We start from the raw sequence: 17,879 nt of genomic DNA, 5'->3' as shown, positions 1-17,879 counted from the left end.
TTGGAGGACACCCAGCTACTCTCCATTGAAGAACTTATTTCTTGCTTGGTGTGTGGGGAGAAACTGCCACACATTTGGTTGCACAAGTCTTCCGTGGTGATTGTTCTGGTGTGAGAGCAGAGGAAAAACAGTTTGAGTTTTTTACTCTCAGACAGCTCCATAAAACTCTGTGACTACACCAGTGAGCATTGGCAAATAACAAAAAAGTCATTCAATTTCTTTTACCAGTTCCATAAACTGGAAGTGATTCTAGCGTTTGCACACATATTTGTAATGTTTTTGACAGCTATATCCATGACACTTCTTGTAGTCTGCTTTAGAAAGTCCTACACAGTGTTTTCCACTCAATTCTGCATCAGTAGTATGCCTTCTTTTTAAATTAAAAACTTGTCCATTCTATGTTAATCTAGAAAGATAATTTTATTATAATAGAATCAAAACAGTAATAAATATTTCAGATTAATCATCAATTACAGTTTACATAGGTTATCACTAATTTGTGCTGTCTGCATCGAGGACTAAGCTCTGATTTTTTTTTTTTTTTTTCTTGCTCAAATTCCTATCTAAGGAGTCTGGGGAGTCATGCCCTTATAAACCATAAATTCTCTGACTCTGGGATAACATGGAAGAAAATAAAAATATTTTACCCCAAAACATGTTTCTCTGCCATATCTTGAAATGTCCCTGCAAAGCCTTCCCTTATGGGAAAAAAATCCACATTCTATAGAGAATCTACTTTCCCCTTGTTTTCCTTTCTTCCTTTCCAGATCCAGGCACCTTTTTAGGTCCGATAAGAAACATTTTACAGCCTGTTCTCTCTGAGGTCTCCTATCTGAGAGCTTCCTCTGCGCAATAAAACTTGGTCTCCACAATCCTTTATCTTAACCTGAACATACATTTCCTTTCTGTTGATCCCAGGTCTTCAGAAAAACTCAACTAATTGTAAACCAGAAAATGTTTATAGCCTGGAACCCCCCCCTGCCTCCTTCACCACTTTGAGTTGTCCTGCTTTTCTGAACCAAACCAATGTATTTCTTAAATATATTTGGTTGATGTCTCATGCCTCCCTAAAATATATAAATCTATAATATATATAAAATCTATAAATATATATATATATAATATATAAAACTAAGCTATACCCCGACCACCTTGGCACATGTTCTCAAGGCTTCCTGAGGGCTGTGTCATGGGCCACGGTCATGATTATTTGGCTCAGAATAAATCTCTGAAAATATTTTATACAGAGTTTGACTTTTCTCATCAACAGCATGATATATTCAAATATATTATAATCTGCTTCTTTGATTTAATACTGCTTGGAGTAGACCATGTTATGGATGTGTTGTATGATTTTAACTGCAACTGCTGTGCTTTTAGATTGCTTCCACTCTATGCCACTACGTAGAATGCGTCATTGCTCCCATGTGCATTTTGAGTATTTTTCTAGGGTAGGTTCTAAGACATAAAATTACTACAGTTTTAGAAGATTTCTTAGTCATGTAAAATATTAGTAGCTACTTCCAGATCACTATCCAAAACGTCATTTTACACTCCCTTCAACAGTACAGAAGAGTACTCCTTCCCTTGTATCCTTATCCACTCTTGGCATTTTTTTTCTTTTCTTTTCTTTCTTTTTTTTCTTCTTAGGCTCTGTCATCCAGGCTGGAGTACAGTTGTATGATCATGGCTCACTGCAGCCTCAACCTCTTGGGCTCAAATGATCTTTCCACCTCAGGTTCCCGAGTAGCTGGGACTACAGGCACATGCCACCATACTTGGCTAATTTTTGTATTTTTAGTAGACACGGGGTTTCTCCATGTTGCCCAGGCTGGTTTTGAACTCCTGTGCTCAAGCGATCCTTGGCCTCTCAAAACTGTGGGATTATAGGCCCATGTGCCAGTGAGCCTGGCCTTACTCTTGGCATTTTAAGTCTTAAAAAATTTTGCCAATCTATGAATGAAAATCATTTTTAGTATACATTTCCTTGATAACTAACGAGATTGAACATTTTTTCATATTTTAGTAGTATTTCATTCTTATAATAATACTTGTATTTCTTCAGAAAATAACAAAATAATTATCTAAATAAAATACATACCCTGTGTTCTTTCTTTGGTTCTCTTTTAATGTTGTGAAAGCTCAGAAAATGCTAGAAATGCTGTAATGATTTTGAGTACCTGTGGTCCAGTCGTTGTTGGGGCAGGTCGATTTTTTTTTGCATCTCTATGGACAAGAATCATTTGCATTGCTGATTTCTACAATTTACAGAGCTGTAAAACTGCTCAAAGACCATGAAAGGAAAGAACTATTATAGAATCAAATTACTCAGTGGGGTATACCAGACCACACCTAGCATTCCATAGGACATCCAGCAGTCTTTCACTGGTTTTCTGAAAGATAATACATTTAAAGCTTCTAACCCATTGTCTGGCTCACGGTGAGAGCTCAATAAATTTAATTTGCTTCTCCATTGTTAAAAAGAATGAAAAACAAGATAATTGAGAATTTATGGCATTTCTGTGGAAATACGGTTCCCTGGATAGGTGCTGTATCTAGATTGACTTTTGATTTCACTGGGTCTTGCACAGTGCCTGGGAGCATTTTTATACGTGGTAATTAAAAAAATTTATTTCCCCACCTCTTAATACTATCACAGTTGTTCAGTAATAGTTTGATTGGATAGAACTGTGTTCAAATATGTTCTGATTTATTCCCCTATCTGGAAAAAACATGTATATTGTGAGAAAATAGCCTTGTCTTACTTACATTATTATGTATCATGTATTTTCATACTGGGGTTCACAAATAAATTCTAAGCACTGAAACTGGTGGCCTTGAAAATGGCTAGACTAGCTGTTTCCTTTCGTAGTCCAGACTGTGTGAATATAGCTAAATAAAAAATCTGGCTCTATTATAATAGCAAATTCGATTTTGTGTGTGGAGTCTTAAGGTGTGATTATACTGTTTCTCACCATGAATAGTGATTTTTTACACATGATAAGGCAGGCTAGCATATTCACATACGTTACGGCTAGAATAATCCATTGCTTTAAAAATAAGATTTTTACCTGCTCTTTAGATAGAATGTTCTATAAAAATTTCTTCTTAACTGAAAAAAATATGCAGAGGCTAATGTAGACTGTAAAATGAAGGAGAAGCTTAGCTTTACTGTGGAGTCTGGGTCTGGGTGTAACCTAACTAGCTAGAGGATATGCAATTCCTGATTGACAGCAGGTCCAGCATTATGCAGATTTTGTAAGGGAGAACACTCAGCTCAGAAACAGTGATGAGGGGCTCTGTTAGGAATTACTAATTCACTACTCATTATATCTTTTAGTTTTCTGTCTACTGGATTTGTAAATAAATAGCACAAAACAGTTCCTCTTTTGTTTTTATTAAAGTGATACTGCAATGCAGTTCAGTCTGTCAGCTAGGCATACATGTGTGAAATTTGATATTCTCACTAAATTAGCTAATTTTTAGCTGTGTTCCATGCTTATCTCTAGACCTTTGTGTATTAAATCCTGTCTCGAGCTGTTCCCTTTATACACAAGTGTGTTTTGCTTGTGCCTTCCTGTCTTCTTCGTGAGAAGCTTTATGTAGGTCAGGCTTGGCTTAAGCAGATTTCCTGAACCTGCGTCAGCTTAAGCTGGAGGAATTTTAATAAACCCTCCCCTGTAGGCGTGGGCCTAAATGAGGCTAGCCTAGTTAAGCCTGATCTTTTTCTGTTTGTGAAAAGAGCTGAGCAGAGCTGAAGGCTGCATGGTGGTTTCAGAAACTGCCTACTTAATTTGAAAAGAACAATGGTAGGAAAGGCTAGATCTTCCAATTTTACCTTATCTGAAAAGCTTGATTTGCTAAAGCTTGTGAAGCCATATGTGAAAATTCTCGAAGAACACACTAATAAACATTCAGTAATAGTGGAAAAGAATAGATGTTGGGATATCATAGCAGTTAACTATAATGCAATTGGAGTAGACCGCCCTCCTCGAACAGCACAAGGCCTACGCACCCTTTACAAAAGGCTCAAAGAATATGCCAAACAGGAGCTATTGCAGCAAAAAGAGACCCAATCAGATTTTAAAAGCAGTATTTCTGAGCCAACCAAGAAAGTTATGGAGATGATTCCCCAGATTTCCAGTTTTTGCCTGGTAAGAGACAGGAACCACATACAAAGGTAAGCTTTATTTTATTTTGTTACGGAAAATTATGGCGCCTCCTATCCATTGGGCTTTGGCTTAGTTGTGGCAGAGATATGCATAGTAAGCATCCCCACAATGGGAGCAATGAATAGTGTCTTTGTTTTGCATTTTTTGAAAAGAGAAAAGTGAGGCTATAAGGAATTTTTCTGTTGCATTTAAGCTACTTTTTAACTGTCTTCCCCTCCCCCTTCCCCCCTGTAGTTTCTAAAAGTAAAGATTAGGGAGGAGTAAGTGGGATGAAATTTGTGACATCACTTCATAAACTTTTTAAGCTTTAAAATTAAATTATTTAGTTTGCTTCTGAGAGAGAATTTTTTTCAAATTTAAGATTACATTTCACTGGAATTTTTAATTTTATGTAAAATTTATATAAAGTTAGCAGTTTCTAGAGAAATGGAACCTTTGCTTTTTTATGAATTGTCATTGTCTACACTTACTGAATATGCATTAACTAACAAATAGAACTAAAATCAATAAGTAAACTTGTTAATGGCGTGATTGTATATATAAAGACAGTTTAAATTATTTTTCCAACACATTTAAAATAAAGATGAACACAACTAAAGGGAATTAATGCCGAATTGGGGATTCAGTTTACTTAATAAAATTTAAAGTTGTTGTTCTTTTTATTCCTTAATGGTCTAGTTTCACTTTGATCTTGGGTCATATAGGAAAGAGTAAGCTTTCTCTTACTGTTTTGCAAGGATATGAAATTATAAATTTTAAAATACCCCTAAGAGCAACTGGGTTTTTTTTAGAGTTAGAAGCAATTTTTTGGTTAAACTTGTGTTCTATGTAACTATTTGCCTTGGAATTTTCAAAACTATTATCTTGCCACTAATTCGGATTGTAACCTCTGGCAAAATACAAAAATGGCAGCTACATTCTTATTCTGAACCATTTAGGGTAATTTAAACAAATTGTAAACTCCTCATTAGTTTGAAGGGGCTTTCAAACAAAGCTTTCCACAATGTGCTTTTCTACTGGTGGGAGAGGCATTATATAAGCAAATTATTGATTATTGTGAAATCCCTTTGACATTAGGAGAGAAACAGAAAAAAACGCTTTGTAGCTAAGTGTACATATTATTTTGGTAATTTACTAGGAAAGTATTTTTGAGCCTAGCTTCTTACCAGATACTGCTTATTTCTACTTGACAGCTCAGTAAAAAAATATCACCAGTGGGAATCCAGGACATGAATACACAGTGGATTAATTCTTGGGGCCACTGGTTAAAATGTTCACTGTGATGACAAATGATGAAATCCCAATAGCTGGATATCCAGAAAACTACACAGCAAAATTGTTTTATACTGTGCTGCTTATGTGAATTTTCTCCCCCTTGAACCATAGAGAAAAGTGTTTTTTGCATTGCAGGTATAAAACTGTAACTTTTGGCTAGTAGGTATAAATTTTTATAATTTGAAAACTACATGTAGAAACTAATTTTAGTTAGTTGCATATTTTAAAAATACGGTGAGTATAGAAGAGAATTACATACAATGAGTATATAAATATACAAGTATCTGGTTACATTTTGACCATTTGTGTGTGTATGTATACAATATTCACACACACACAAAATCTTTTGGAACATCAGTGTTTCTGTGATAAAAATGAGTTGATTTGTGCATTTCTATACCTATGGCTTAAATAATACCAATTTGTTAGATTTTAAAGGGAAGAATATAAGAAACATGCCTCTTAAATTCTTATGTTAGTGTGTCTACATTGACATTTTCTCCATATTAGCTTATTTCTTCAATGTGCTTATATTTATTTGACATCATCCTTGAATCTTAATCTCAGAAGTTTATGATTATTCTATAATCTTGACTATACTTCTATATAAATATGCCTGCTAATCTTACCAAACTCTCCCTTTTTACTAATGAAAATGCTAGTGTTTGCATTAACATACTTAAAAATACATACCTGTTTTGTAAGGCTATTTATTTCTGTAACTCACATTGCCTTATGTCTTTATTTTTACCTTTCCTTAACATCAGTTTATATTTTGTGTTTTTGTAAACTGATCTTCAAAGTTCTGATTCTCAAGTTCTTCTCTGTCATTTTTGTGACCTGCTCTAAAGCTTTTTTTTCTCCTTTTTTACATTGTTATGCCTTAGTTGTAATGTGTTAGCTGAAATGGAATGTTCCAGATATAAGGCATGTTTTTAATTTACTTGGGAGTATAATGTCTATGTTTATAGTCTATTGTACATACTAATTTGAAATAGTAATTACGTGGTTTAAAAAACTTAATTTTCATATGCAGTTTTAACCTTTTCCCATTCTAGGTTTTAGCAGAGCCATTAATAGAAGCAGATTTTGCTACTTTGAATTACATTTATAATTAATTGTTTTGTTTTTGGAAATCATAAAATAAGACAAATAGGGACAAGAACAACAATGAATTTATGTAATCTACCAATACATTTTTCATTATATACTATATATATGTTTCATTTTGTCTCTTAGATAAATATCTGATATTTCTGGCAATTTAATGCCATTGGTAAGTGACATACGGGTAGTTTTAATCTTTCTCCATGCATTCTACTTGAACTTGTTCCAGCATTTTAATTATCCATATATAAAATATTCTTTTAATTATGTTCCTTATCATTAGTAAAATCTTCTCCATATGATATTAAATAAAATGTTTCCATTAATGTTCAATAATCTCATTTCCCTCTGTAACTTTTATGTTTAGTTAGGCAGAAGCATAATTAAAAAAAAAAAAACCTCAAGGAGCAGATATTCTTAATTCACAGCTTCATGTTATACATAAAATTATGTTTAAAAAACAGAATTTTAAGGTTTATTGCATTTATAATATAACTTGGTGTGTTGAAGTTTATGCTAAAGCTGTCGTTGTCTCCACTAAAATGCATATTTGGTGGAAATCATCTGTAAAGGTAATAAACCTTTAATATATGTTTACAGGCTATTAAAATGTTTTATTAAAAATTCATTTAATTTGTTTTTTCAGTCATTCATCATATAATGAGCATCTACTAGGTTCTAAGTATAGTACCTACTAGGTACTCAGTATGCAGTGGTGGATTAAAACTGTTGCTGTTGTGAAAATTTACCTGAACAGTGTTTGAAAGACTTAAAGAGCACCTGAGTCATCTGGTTCAGGATAGGTAAAAGGGAAGTGCCACTGCATCTGATATAAGAAAGTTAGGATATACACAGTCTTTATGTTTTATTTTTTGGGCAAATGCAGAAATCAGTATGTCCCATAGATGGCCTTTCACTGTCCCCCTAGGAGTTATGGGCCTTGGTGGTTTTAAGATCAGTCCAGGAGAGCAGAAATAGGAGGTCTAGGGCTAAGGTCTGGGGATAGTAAGACTGAGAATGCATTAAATGACTCTTTATGCCATTTGAGAACCTCAGGGTTGTGGGGAAAATAGGTGTCTATTTGACAACATTAAAACTGGCTTTTCTTTTTTATTTTCTTCATTGGCCTTGTGTAATATTTGTAATTTCCTGCCTCTTTAAGAGCACAATTTTAAAGTTAAGGATGGGGGAGACCTATAAGTATATATTATTGAAATCCCAATCTTAGTCACTTTAGGGTATTTCAAGTGTTAAGATTATTTTTGGTTTCATAACTTCCTTTATAGTGTAAAACTTTATATAATTTAATGTATATTAAATATAAAATTATGCTATAAATATACGTTTTCTTCATTTGATTTACATATTATAATGCTTCTTTGTGTGCTATAGTGCAAACTTGGATGAGGAGGCACAGGCTGGTACCAGTTCACTACAGGTAATGTTGGATCACCATCCTGTTGCCATTACAGTGGAGGTGAAGCAAGAAGAAGACATTAAACCACCTCCTCCACTGGTTTTAAATTCTCAACAAAGTGATACTTTAGAGCAAAGAGAAGAACATGAATTAGTACATGTTATGGAAAGATCCTTGTCGCCTTCACTTTCCTCTGTTGATATGAGAATGACATCGTCTCCATCTTCTATTCCAAGGAGAGATGATATTTTTCGGCATGAGAGTGGTGAACACTTTAGGTCACTATTAGGGTATGATCCTCAGATCCTGCAAATGTTGAAAGAGGAGCATCAGATAATTTTAGAAAATCAAAAAAATTTTGGATTGTATGTTCAGGAGAAGAGGGATGGATTGAAAAGAAGGCAGCAGCTAGAAGAAGAACTACTAAGAGCAAAAATTGAAGTGGAGAAGCTGAAAGCAATTCGCTTACGGCATGATCTACCTGAATATAACAGTCTCTAAGATTTTTTTTTTTTGGTCAATCTTGCAATTGGATAATTTTGATTTTGGCCAAATTACTTTAATTTGGGAGTATCCTGAAACAGAATACATGTTCTTAAAAAATGTTAATCTCTATTATGGAAAACCTTTTTTGATATAATTTTCTAATTATTTTATTTTGAGATATTAAAATTTACTGATTGAATGGCATGGTTATAGTTTTTATTGTCTTCTTTTTTTTTTTCTGAGTTTGTTGACCTTACAAAAGATATTTTATTCTGATCACTAAGATATACACAAATACGACAAACACCTATTCTTTCAAAGTTCTGAGTCTTCAACGTTTTTAGTTAGAACTTTGAAAACTGTAGTTAAAGATTTTTAAGTCAGTCTAATTTAGAAGCTATACTAACCTAATACCAAGAAGCTTGTCTGTATAATATTGGTTTTTATGCTTTTATCTTTTGAAGGAGTAAATCCTAGGATTTTAGAGATGGAAGATATTTGGAGAACACTCTTTCTGCCTCTGCACTTTAGAGGTAATGAAACAGAAGTCCAGGGAGAACTCAATGATTTACTTTGGGTAACAAAGCTATTTATGGCAGAGCAGGGACCAGCACTTAGTTTTTCTTTGTGTAATTTTCCTCCCACTATTCGATAGAAGTAAATATCCGTAAAAATATTCTCTAGATTTAAATACTAGAAGGATTTGTTTCATTAAAATTGTTTTTTAAGATTGTTAGGTTGTGAAATCAGGAAAATTGTATCAATTACCCCATTCGCTCTCTATTTTTGGTCGAGTAAAATAGATATGGTATTCCATTGATGCTATTATATATTTTGGCTGTGTGATTAAAGACATATCTTAATTCATTTTAAATGTCCTGTTCTGGAAAAAATTTCTTTCACAGCAAAAATCAGAATGAACAAAATTAAAATTTTATGTTTTTTTAAGTATTGTCAATTTAGTATTTGTGGAAATAAAACCTCAATTCTTAAAGCACATATTAAATTTATATTAAATATCTAATAAGTATTTACTTAAGAATTTCTATTTTTCTGGGGTTCTGTTGAGAAAGGATTTTTAAGCCAAGTTTTAGAATGGGGTAGGTGGAATTTCAGCAGTGAAGGGGAGCATGGGTGTTTGAAGTCAGAGTGAGAAGCTGGAAAAAAGACAAGGAAATGGGAAAAAGTGGATTGGGTGTATAAGCACAAATGCAGTGCTAATCCAGTGATTTTAAGTGAGTGTAGAGAGAGTTTGGACTGTGGTATCCTGGACTAGGAAGGACATGTCCCTGGACTAGGTAGGATAGCTGCTGTTTAGCTCCAGCAGAATTTTCACATGCGGGAGAAAACCAGGAATCTACATTGGTTTAATGCAGAATTTTCCAATTTTAAAATGTTTGCAAATAACTCATGCTTTCAAGACATTATACAGACAACATGTGAGTGGGCCTCATTGAACCATTGGGCTTCCACTTTGTGGCCTTTGGAGTAGAGCAATAGTTTTCCAAGTATGGGTCCTGACCAGCAGTATCAGCATCACTTGAGAACTTGTTAGAAATGTAATTCCAATTCGAACTAAATTAGAAACCTTGTTGGGGGGGTCAGCAATCTATTTAATAAATCCTCTAGAGATTCTGATGCATGCTAAAGTTTGGGAACCAGTAAAACGGAGTATTTTAGAACCTCACTTGGTGCCTAAATCATACTAGTCTCAAAATTTTTGTTGAAGAGCAGTTGAAAGTGAACTGAGGGATATAAATTTGGATGGTGGTTGGTACCAGATTATGAATTACATTAAAAACTATTTATAATGAGTCAGACTTAACTGATCATACGATGAGAAGCCATTGAAGGCTTTGTATTAGGGGACTAATTTGATTATAGTTGTGATTTAGGAGGAGTAGCATTTAGGGACAGGTATTGAGAGGAACTTAAATCAGCAATTTAAGTCATGGCTATAGAAATAGAAAAAAATACAAAATGAACTCTTAAGGTACTATTTTAGCATGCTGACTGCTTAATTTCATTGGTTGGATTAAAACGAAGGTGTTTTATACCTGGTAGAGTTAACTTACTTAATTATAAAGATGTCCTGAATATGTAATATGGCATATCATTTTGACAATGTTACCTTTTCTCTTTAATCTGTGCTATGACATCTCTTTGAGTCTAATGAATTTTGTAATTCTTAATTTGAGGTAATGTTTCACAGTATAATTATAGTAAATACATATTTGCATTAGTAAGCTTTATTTTTTGAAATTATTGAAAGCAAATATATGAGATGTAATTCACTTTACAGTTTCAGCATGAATTGATAATGGAATGTTCAATTTGAATGTTGGCTTTGTACAGCAAATCAGAGTTTTCCCAAGTGTGTTCTGTGGAACATTAATTCTATGAGATGTTTCTAGAAAAGACATCTTTTTTGGTGGTTAAGTTCTGAAATAATTGTGAAAGGTAAAAATTATGTATACACAAAATTGCCCTTGAAAATTCCTTTGCTGATCATAAAATAGCATAAACACAGTCTGCTACAATCATATTTTTCTCCAGCATTAAGACTGCTTTTTCTTCAGTGTGTTAGATGACATAATTCATTAGCATTTAGGGGCTATATACAGTAAGAAACCTATTTGTACATAATTTTAAACACCAGAATCACACTCTTGAGCTTACTGCAGCAATTTTTCCAAGTCAATCTTGTTTAATTTTAATTTGCAAAAGTTTAAATGCATATAATTCTGCTCATTGTCTACCTTCCCTTGTACAACCATGTTTAGCATAGTATAGTTTATGAGAATTCCTATACAAAGAAAATTATTTATTTGACCATATAATCCTTTTTGGAGGCTGTTTATTGTCTTACAGAGTATCTTAGGGTAATTCGGAACCAAACATTTTTTTTTCTTCTTCTTGTTTCTCACATTGAGACTTTTTTGAGTTTGGGAACTACTTAACAACTAACATTAGCAGTTTTGTCGAGGACAAGTTTTATTAAGGGGAATATATAGGGGAAATTTTGCTACTACCAATGGAATATACACTTGGCTCTCTATCTGCAGGTTTCACATCTGCAGATTGAACCACTGTGGATTGAAAGTATTCAAGCAAAAAAAAAAATTAACAATACAACAATAAAAAGTAATACAAAATTTTAAAAGACAGCATAACTGAGGTAGGAGTTGGGCTAACCCCCGATTTTGGGGCTCACCATCCTGCATCATAACTATTTATGTAGCGTTTACATTGTATTAGGTATTGTAAGTAATCTAGAGATGACTTAAAGTATATGGAAGGATGTGTGTAAATTGTATGTGAATACAAACATTTTATATAAGGGACTTGAGTATCTGTGGATCTTGATGGGGTAGAGGACGTCCTAGAACCAATCCCACTTGGATACTGAGGGATGACTATAACTTAGGCCACCAGATATCCTGCATACTATAGATACTTGTTTGGGGGCCATGAGCTTTAATTACAAAATTTAATGCTGGGTGAACACAGAGAACAGTGATTTTTTTTTTTAAATGTAGATTTGATTCCGTAGAAATATATTACATTTGAGAAATATACTAAATAAATAGATTATTTCATCTAATACATTAGTAATTCAGATACTGGATAGCCACTTTCCTGTCTTTCTCTTATCCATATGAATGTAAATGGATATGTTGTTACAACGTATGATTTTTGAAACTAGCTATGATTTGTAATGACATCCTGAGAAAAGTCAATGAAACTCATTTCTAACGAATGCCATATTTCTTAAAATAGTGAAATTAAGTATTTTTCTTTTTTGTATGATGAGATATCAACTTGGTGTTATTTCATTTTTTTTAAGGAGTCACTCTATCCTGTTCTATCTTTACTTACATGAAAATGTTTAAAATATGAGTTTTTTTCGTGTGCCTTCTTTTAGAGTAATGTCAAATTTTAAATACACGTTTAAATAACTTAGAGTGTAATAAATTGTGTTTAATATATACTGTAGATGATGGTTAAATGCTTTGTTAACACATGTTCTTTTAAATACAAGGTAATACTTTGTACTGATTCCTGTACTTCTTTTGTGTGCCGTTAAGACAAATAATTCAGTACTGTAGTGATAACATTTTTTGATGAGGCATAATTGAAATACATTTATTTAGACAATTATAATAGATGCCCAATGGGCCGGGCGCGGTGGCTCACGCCTATAATCCCAGCACTTTGGGAGGCCAAGGCGGGTGGATCACAAGGTCAAGAGATCGAGACAATCCTGGTCAACATGGTGAAACCCCGTCTCTACTAAAAATACAAAAATTAGCTGGGCATGGTGGCGCGCACCTGTAGTCCCAGCTACTCGGGAGGCTGAGGCAGGAGAATTGCTTGAACCTGGGAGGCGGAGGTTGCGGTGAGCCGAGATCGCGCCATTGCACTCTAGCCTGGGTAACAAGAGCGAAACTCCGTCTCAAAAAATAAAAAATAAAAATAAATAATAATAATAATAATAAATGCCCAATGTACCATATTTAAATATCACATTTCGTTTTTTTTTTCCAAATGTTAAGAGCCACAGCTTCTCAAAATCAAATATTTGATGGTGAATTTGATTATAAATAAAATAATTAGATGAAATATGGTTGCATACTTAAACAAAAGAGTAACTTCTTAGAATAAGCAACCTAATTAAACATTAACAGTCATGCAAAATCTTTGTATACAATTTTGAGAAATTGTTCAATATATTTTTATATGTCTTTTATATTGATTAAAGCTAGTAGTTATAATTTGAGGATATTATTTTTAGTTTCCAATTGCTTTGTAATATTGGAAAGCAAAATTAATGAGTACATAAAAATAATACCACTGGGCATGGAGGCTCACGCCTGTAATCCCAGCACTTTGGGAGGCCAGAGTGGGCGGATCACAAGGTCAAGAGATCAAGACCATCCTGGACAACATGGTGAAACCCTGTCTTTACTAAAATACAAAAAATCAGCCGGGCACGGTGTTGCGTGCCTGTAGTCTCAGCTACTCGGGAGGCTGAGGCAGGAGAATCACTTGAACCCAGGAGGCGGAGGTTGCAGTGAGCCAAGATCTCTCCACTGCACTCCAGCCTGGTGACAGAGTGAGACTCTGTCTCAAAAAAAAAAAAAAAAAAAAAAAAGAAAGAAAAATACCACTCATGTCAGTCCAGACAACTTAAACTAAAAGGATATATAATTGTAATTACACTTTGCTAGCAGGTCTTTTGTGTTTTAAAATTTATGTGTGAATTCACCTTTTTTATGACGTTTTTTTCCCCGTAACATTTTATTAAGAAACCCTTCAAACATACAGAAAAAGTTAAAAGACAGTTATAGTAAGTAAGTACTCATATACCTATCATGTAGATTCTGGAATTAATGTTTTGCTATATTTGTTTTATCACATATTTATCTGTCCAATTCTTTTTTTTTTAAGGGAAAAATGTTACTTCAAAACAAGTTGTAGAATTAGAATAATTTACGTCTAAGTACTTCAGCATGAGTATTACTAGAGTTCAGTATTTATTTGTGCATGTGTGTTTTTTAGGTAAGATTTGCATACAGTGAAATGCACATATTTAAAATATACTATTTGGTGAGTTTTGATCTACAACTGTGTAGCTCAAACCTCTATCAAGATTTAAAACATCCCTTCAGAAAGTTCTGTGTTGCCTGCTTCTAATCAGTCTTCTAGCACGTCAGGCAATCACTGTCCTAATTTGAAAATAATTATAGATAAGTTTTGCCCATTCTAAAACTTCATATAATTGGAATCATACAATATGCATACTTTGTTTCTGTTTTTTTTTAAACTTATCTTAGTGTTTTTAATCTTCATCCATGTTCATCCATCCTTCTGTTAGTACTCATTGCTTTCTGTTGCTGAGCAGTATTCCAATATATAAATAGACCACACTATTTATCCATTATCTTTTGAAGGACTTCCCAGACTTTGGCTATTATGTATAAAGATTCTATGAATATTCTTGTGCAGTTTTTTTCATGGACATAATACTAGATTAGGGAACCATATAGATTTAACCTTTAAGAAACTGCCAGACATTTTCTAATGTGATTATATCATTTTACACTTCTATCAACAGGGTATGAGAATTTTCATTTTTATTTTTTCTCTAATATTTGCAAAAGGTCGAGCATAGTGACTCACAACTATAATCCCAGCAGTTTGGGAAGCTTAGGCGGGTGGATTGCTTGAGGCCAGAAGTTTGAAACTAGCTTGGCCAACATGGTGAAACCCTGTCTCTACTAAAAATACGGAAATCAGTTGGGTGTGGTGGTGGGCACCTGTAATCCCAGCTACTCAGGAGGCTGAGGCAGGAGAATTGCTTGAACCCGGGAGGCGGAGGTTGCAGTGAGCCCTGATTGCACCACTGTACTCTAGCCTGGGCGACAGAGTGAGATCTTGTCTCAAACAAACAAAAAAAACTTTGCATGTTCAGTGTTTGGAATGTCAAAATTGAAATTGATGATTAACTTTCGTAATATTTAAGTGCATTCAAAATGCTGGGCAGTTAATTTAGATATCTGGGAATATTGTAGTTTGTTGGTTTTTTTCCATTTTAGTACTAGTTCCATATATGCTCTGACAGGAGGTATTGAATACATATGAAATGTATAGTCTCTGCTATGCTTATAAAACATAATTCTGAAAATGATGTTTAATGCAAAGAAATGTCTTCTAGATTTGCTTTATACTTATACTTAGTTGACATTCAATCTCTTACTAGATAAGGAAAACTGATTATCAGTTTGAAGTGATTTCTATATTAATGTTTATATGCTTTTTAGTGTAATAAAAACTTTTAATGAAATTTATATTGAAGTTATATGTTAATACATTTTAAACATTTTGGTAGGTTTTGGTAACCTTAAAACTCAAAACATATGATCTGCAAGAATATTTACATTCTTTATTGAATTTGATTATATGAGATATTTTGAATTTCATTTGTGCCATTGAAAACAATTGTGTGTATTTAGAATTGTTAAACAAAAGAATATTAGGCTGGGTGCAGTGGCTCATGCCTGTAATTTCAACACTGTGAGGCTGAGGCGGGAGGATTGCTTGAGTCCAGGAATTCGAGGCCAACCTGAAGACCTCACTTAAAAAAAAAAAAAAAAAAAAAGAATATTAAAGGCTTCAGGTTTATGGGATGTACCATTAAGTCATTCAACTCCAGAGTGACTTTGCTTAGGAATTGTTCATTAAAATGATAATACCCACTATTAATATTAAATGACATTATTTCCCTTTATCAAGACATGGTTTTAAGCATCCTGCCTTTAGGAATTTTTTTTTTTTTTAGATGGGGTCTTACTTTGTCACCCGGGCAGGAGTACAGTGGCACAGTCACAGCTCACTGCAGTCTCAACCTCCTGGGCTCAAGCAATCTACCTGCTTCAACTTTCTGAGTAGCTGGAACCACAGGTGTTTGCTACCATGCCCAGCTAGTTTTTGTATTTTGTTATAGAGACAGAGTTTTGCTGTGTTGTCCAGGCTGGTCTTAAGCTCCTGGGCTCAAGTGATTCTCTCACCTTGGCCTCCCAAAGTGCTGGGAGGTATGAGCCAGTGTGCCCAGCCACCTTAAGAATCTTGCAGATAGGCCTTCAAGTGTCTTGTTTATGCTGACCATGTTTTGGTATTGATTTGGCAAGCACATTATAGGGCCAAGGAGAAATAGATCTGAACCCAGTTTACAGTTAAAAATTACAGCATGGGATTGTTAGGGGTGGTTATTCTGGGACATAGCAAATTAGTCAATATTTTCTGTAATACTAGTAGTCTAGATATAGGAGGTTATGTTCCAGTATCTTATGTTCCCATGATCTCGTTTTACCTTTTGGAATTGTTCACCCTCTTTATTCCCTGCTGTATGGCCTACATAATTTTAAAAATGGGAGTAACTGGGAGAGGGACAAGGGCAAATGTTGATGGTAGTAAACATTAAGGAAGCACTTACTATTTGGCAAATACTGTTATAAGTGTTTTACATATATTCACTAATCCTTGCTCACAGTAGGTTTGTGAAGTAAGTATTAGTAGTATATTCATTTTATAGATTTATAAACTGACACAGGAGTTAAGTAACTTATCCAGGGTTACAGAGCTAGGAAGAGGCTGACTTAAGAATCAAACCCAGCCAGTCTGTCTCCATAGTTCATGCCTTTCTGCTGTTCTGCAAAAGAAAAGGGTATATCTAAGTCTCAGAATCTTATGGTATTTCAAAGTTAATTATAAATGATTTCTGAATTATCAGAATTTAATGATCTTGTTCAGTATTTTTTTCTGGGAGCTGATGGGGTGGTGGCAGGGAGAGTCTTGGATTTTAGGGTCTAAGAGTCTAATAGCCATTCTCTTAGACCCTGGGAATACAATAGAGTATTTTACTCCAGGATGTTTTTCCCAGCCTTTTGTTGAAGACATTCTTTTTACCCACTCTTTAGGGTTTCTCTTGGACAACCTAATATAAAACAGAGAAATTTTAACAGTGCAGAAAGATTTTGTTAGTTTTTAATTCAATGCACAGTGACTGCTACTGATAGAAATAAGACAAAAAGAGAACTATTAAAATTGGCTAAAATTGCACACAGCAAATATTTTTGTTCTTTTTTTTGAGGCAGAGTTTCGCTGTGTCGCCAGGCGCCAGGCTGGAGTGCAGTGGCGCGATCTTGGCTCACTGCAACCTCCACCTCCCCGGTTCAAAGCAATTCTCCTTCCTCAGCCTCCCGAGTAGCTGGGACTACAGGCGCGCACCACCAAGCCCAGCTAATGTTTGTATTTTTAGTAGAGATGGGGTTTCACCACGTTGGCCAGGATAGGATAGCTCCATCTCTTGACCTCCCTCATGATCTGTCCGCCTTGGCTTCCCAAAGTGCTGGGATTACAGGTGTGAGCCACCACACCTGGCCAGCAAAATTTTTTAGAATTCAAAAATTGATTGAAGCATTCTGTCTTTTGTTAATACTAAAAACTCAAAACTTTATCTGGGAAGATCAGGCTTGGTAAAACAATAAAAATAATCAACCGTGACAGCTACAAATTTATCTAAAAACTGATAAATTTTCTTTACTAGAACTTGTTGGATTAATGCAATCCTGATAATATTTAACTGTGTAAAATTTGACTCAGTAAAACTGTATTTGGTAGAAATTATGGTTATAAAAAAACATGTTCATAAGAGCTTTCACTAATCAATGAAATATGGTACATAAAAAAGTGACTAATGAATCTTTGTTATAAGGTTACTTGAAAATGATTGATCCTGAAGGTAACAGTTCTTTAGCAATGAAAATAAAAATTCATTGCTGAAGAAAACAGGTCTTTAGCAGTGAAAATAAATCAACTGAGCCGCTGTTGATTTGTATTTTAATTAAAAAAATTTCTTT

The 17,879-nt window shown here is 34.1% G+C and overlaps 2 protein-coding genes across 24 annotated transcripts in view; both read left to right on the top strand.

The window, feature by feature from the left end:
• LOC105733843 (RAD54 homolog B) overlaps positions 1 to 17,879 on the top strand; it is a 111,843-nt gene that overhangs the window by 43,932 nt on the left and 50,032 nt on the right. Inside the window, exon 9 of one of the 23 annotated variants that reach the window (XM_064384394.1) lies at positions 7,947 to 8,035. The exons of 21 other annotated variants lie outside the window; for them this stretch is intronic. In XM_064384394.1, coding sequence (XP_064240464.1) covers positions 7,947 to 7,996 — 50 coding nt within the window. In that variant the 3' untranslated portion in view covers positions 7,997 to 8,035. Of the gene's footprint in view, positions 1 to 7,946; positions 8,036 to 8,902; positions 8,991 to 17,879 lie in introns of those variants that run through there. One more of the 23 variants, XM_064384385.1, reaches the window with a different exon arrangement.
• Positions 1,188 to 12,516, top strand: FSBP (fibrinogen silencer binding protein). Its single transcript, XM_012444164.3, has 2 exons — positions 1,188 to 4,180; positions 7,947 to 12,516. The coding sequence occupies exons 1-2, from the start codon at positions 3,807 to 3,809 to the stop codon at positions 8,470 to 8,472; spliced, it is 900 nt and encodes a 299-aa protein (XP_012299587.1). The 5' UTR covers positions 1,188 to 3,806; the 3' UTR covers positions 8,473 to 12,516.

The sequence above is a fragment of the Aotus nancymaae genome, unplaced genomic scaffold, assembly GCF_030222135.1.
Source record: "Aotus nancymaae isolate 86718 unplaced genomic scaffold, 86718_ANA_hifiasm-v0.15.2.pri h1tg000036l, whole genome shotgun sequence".
Classification (NCBI taxonomy): domain Eukaryota; kingdom Metazoa; phylum Chordata; class Mammalia; order Primates; family Aotidae; genus Aotus; species Aotus nancymaae.
This window is presented reverse-complemented; position numbering and strand designations above follow the sequence as displayed.

Coding starts and splice junctions, on each gene's coding strand:
- FSBP (XM_012444164.3), top strand. CDS start 3,807: ATGGTAGGAAAGGCTAGATCTTCCAATTTTACCTTATCTGAAAAGCTT. Junction 4,181..7,946: donor GACAGGAACCACATACAAAG/GTAAGCTTTATT, acceptor TGTGTGCTATAG/TGCAAACTTGGATGAGGAGG.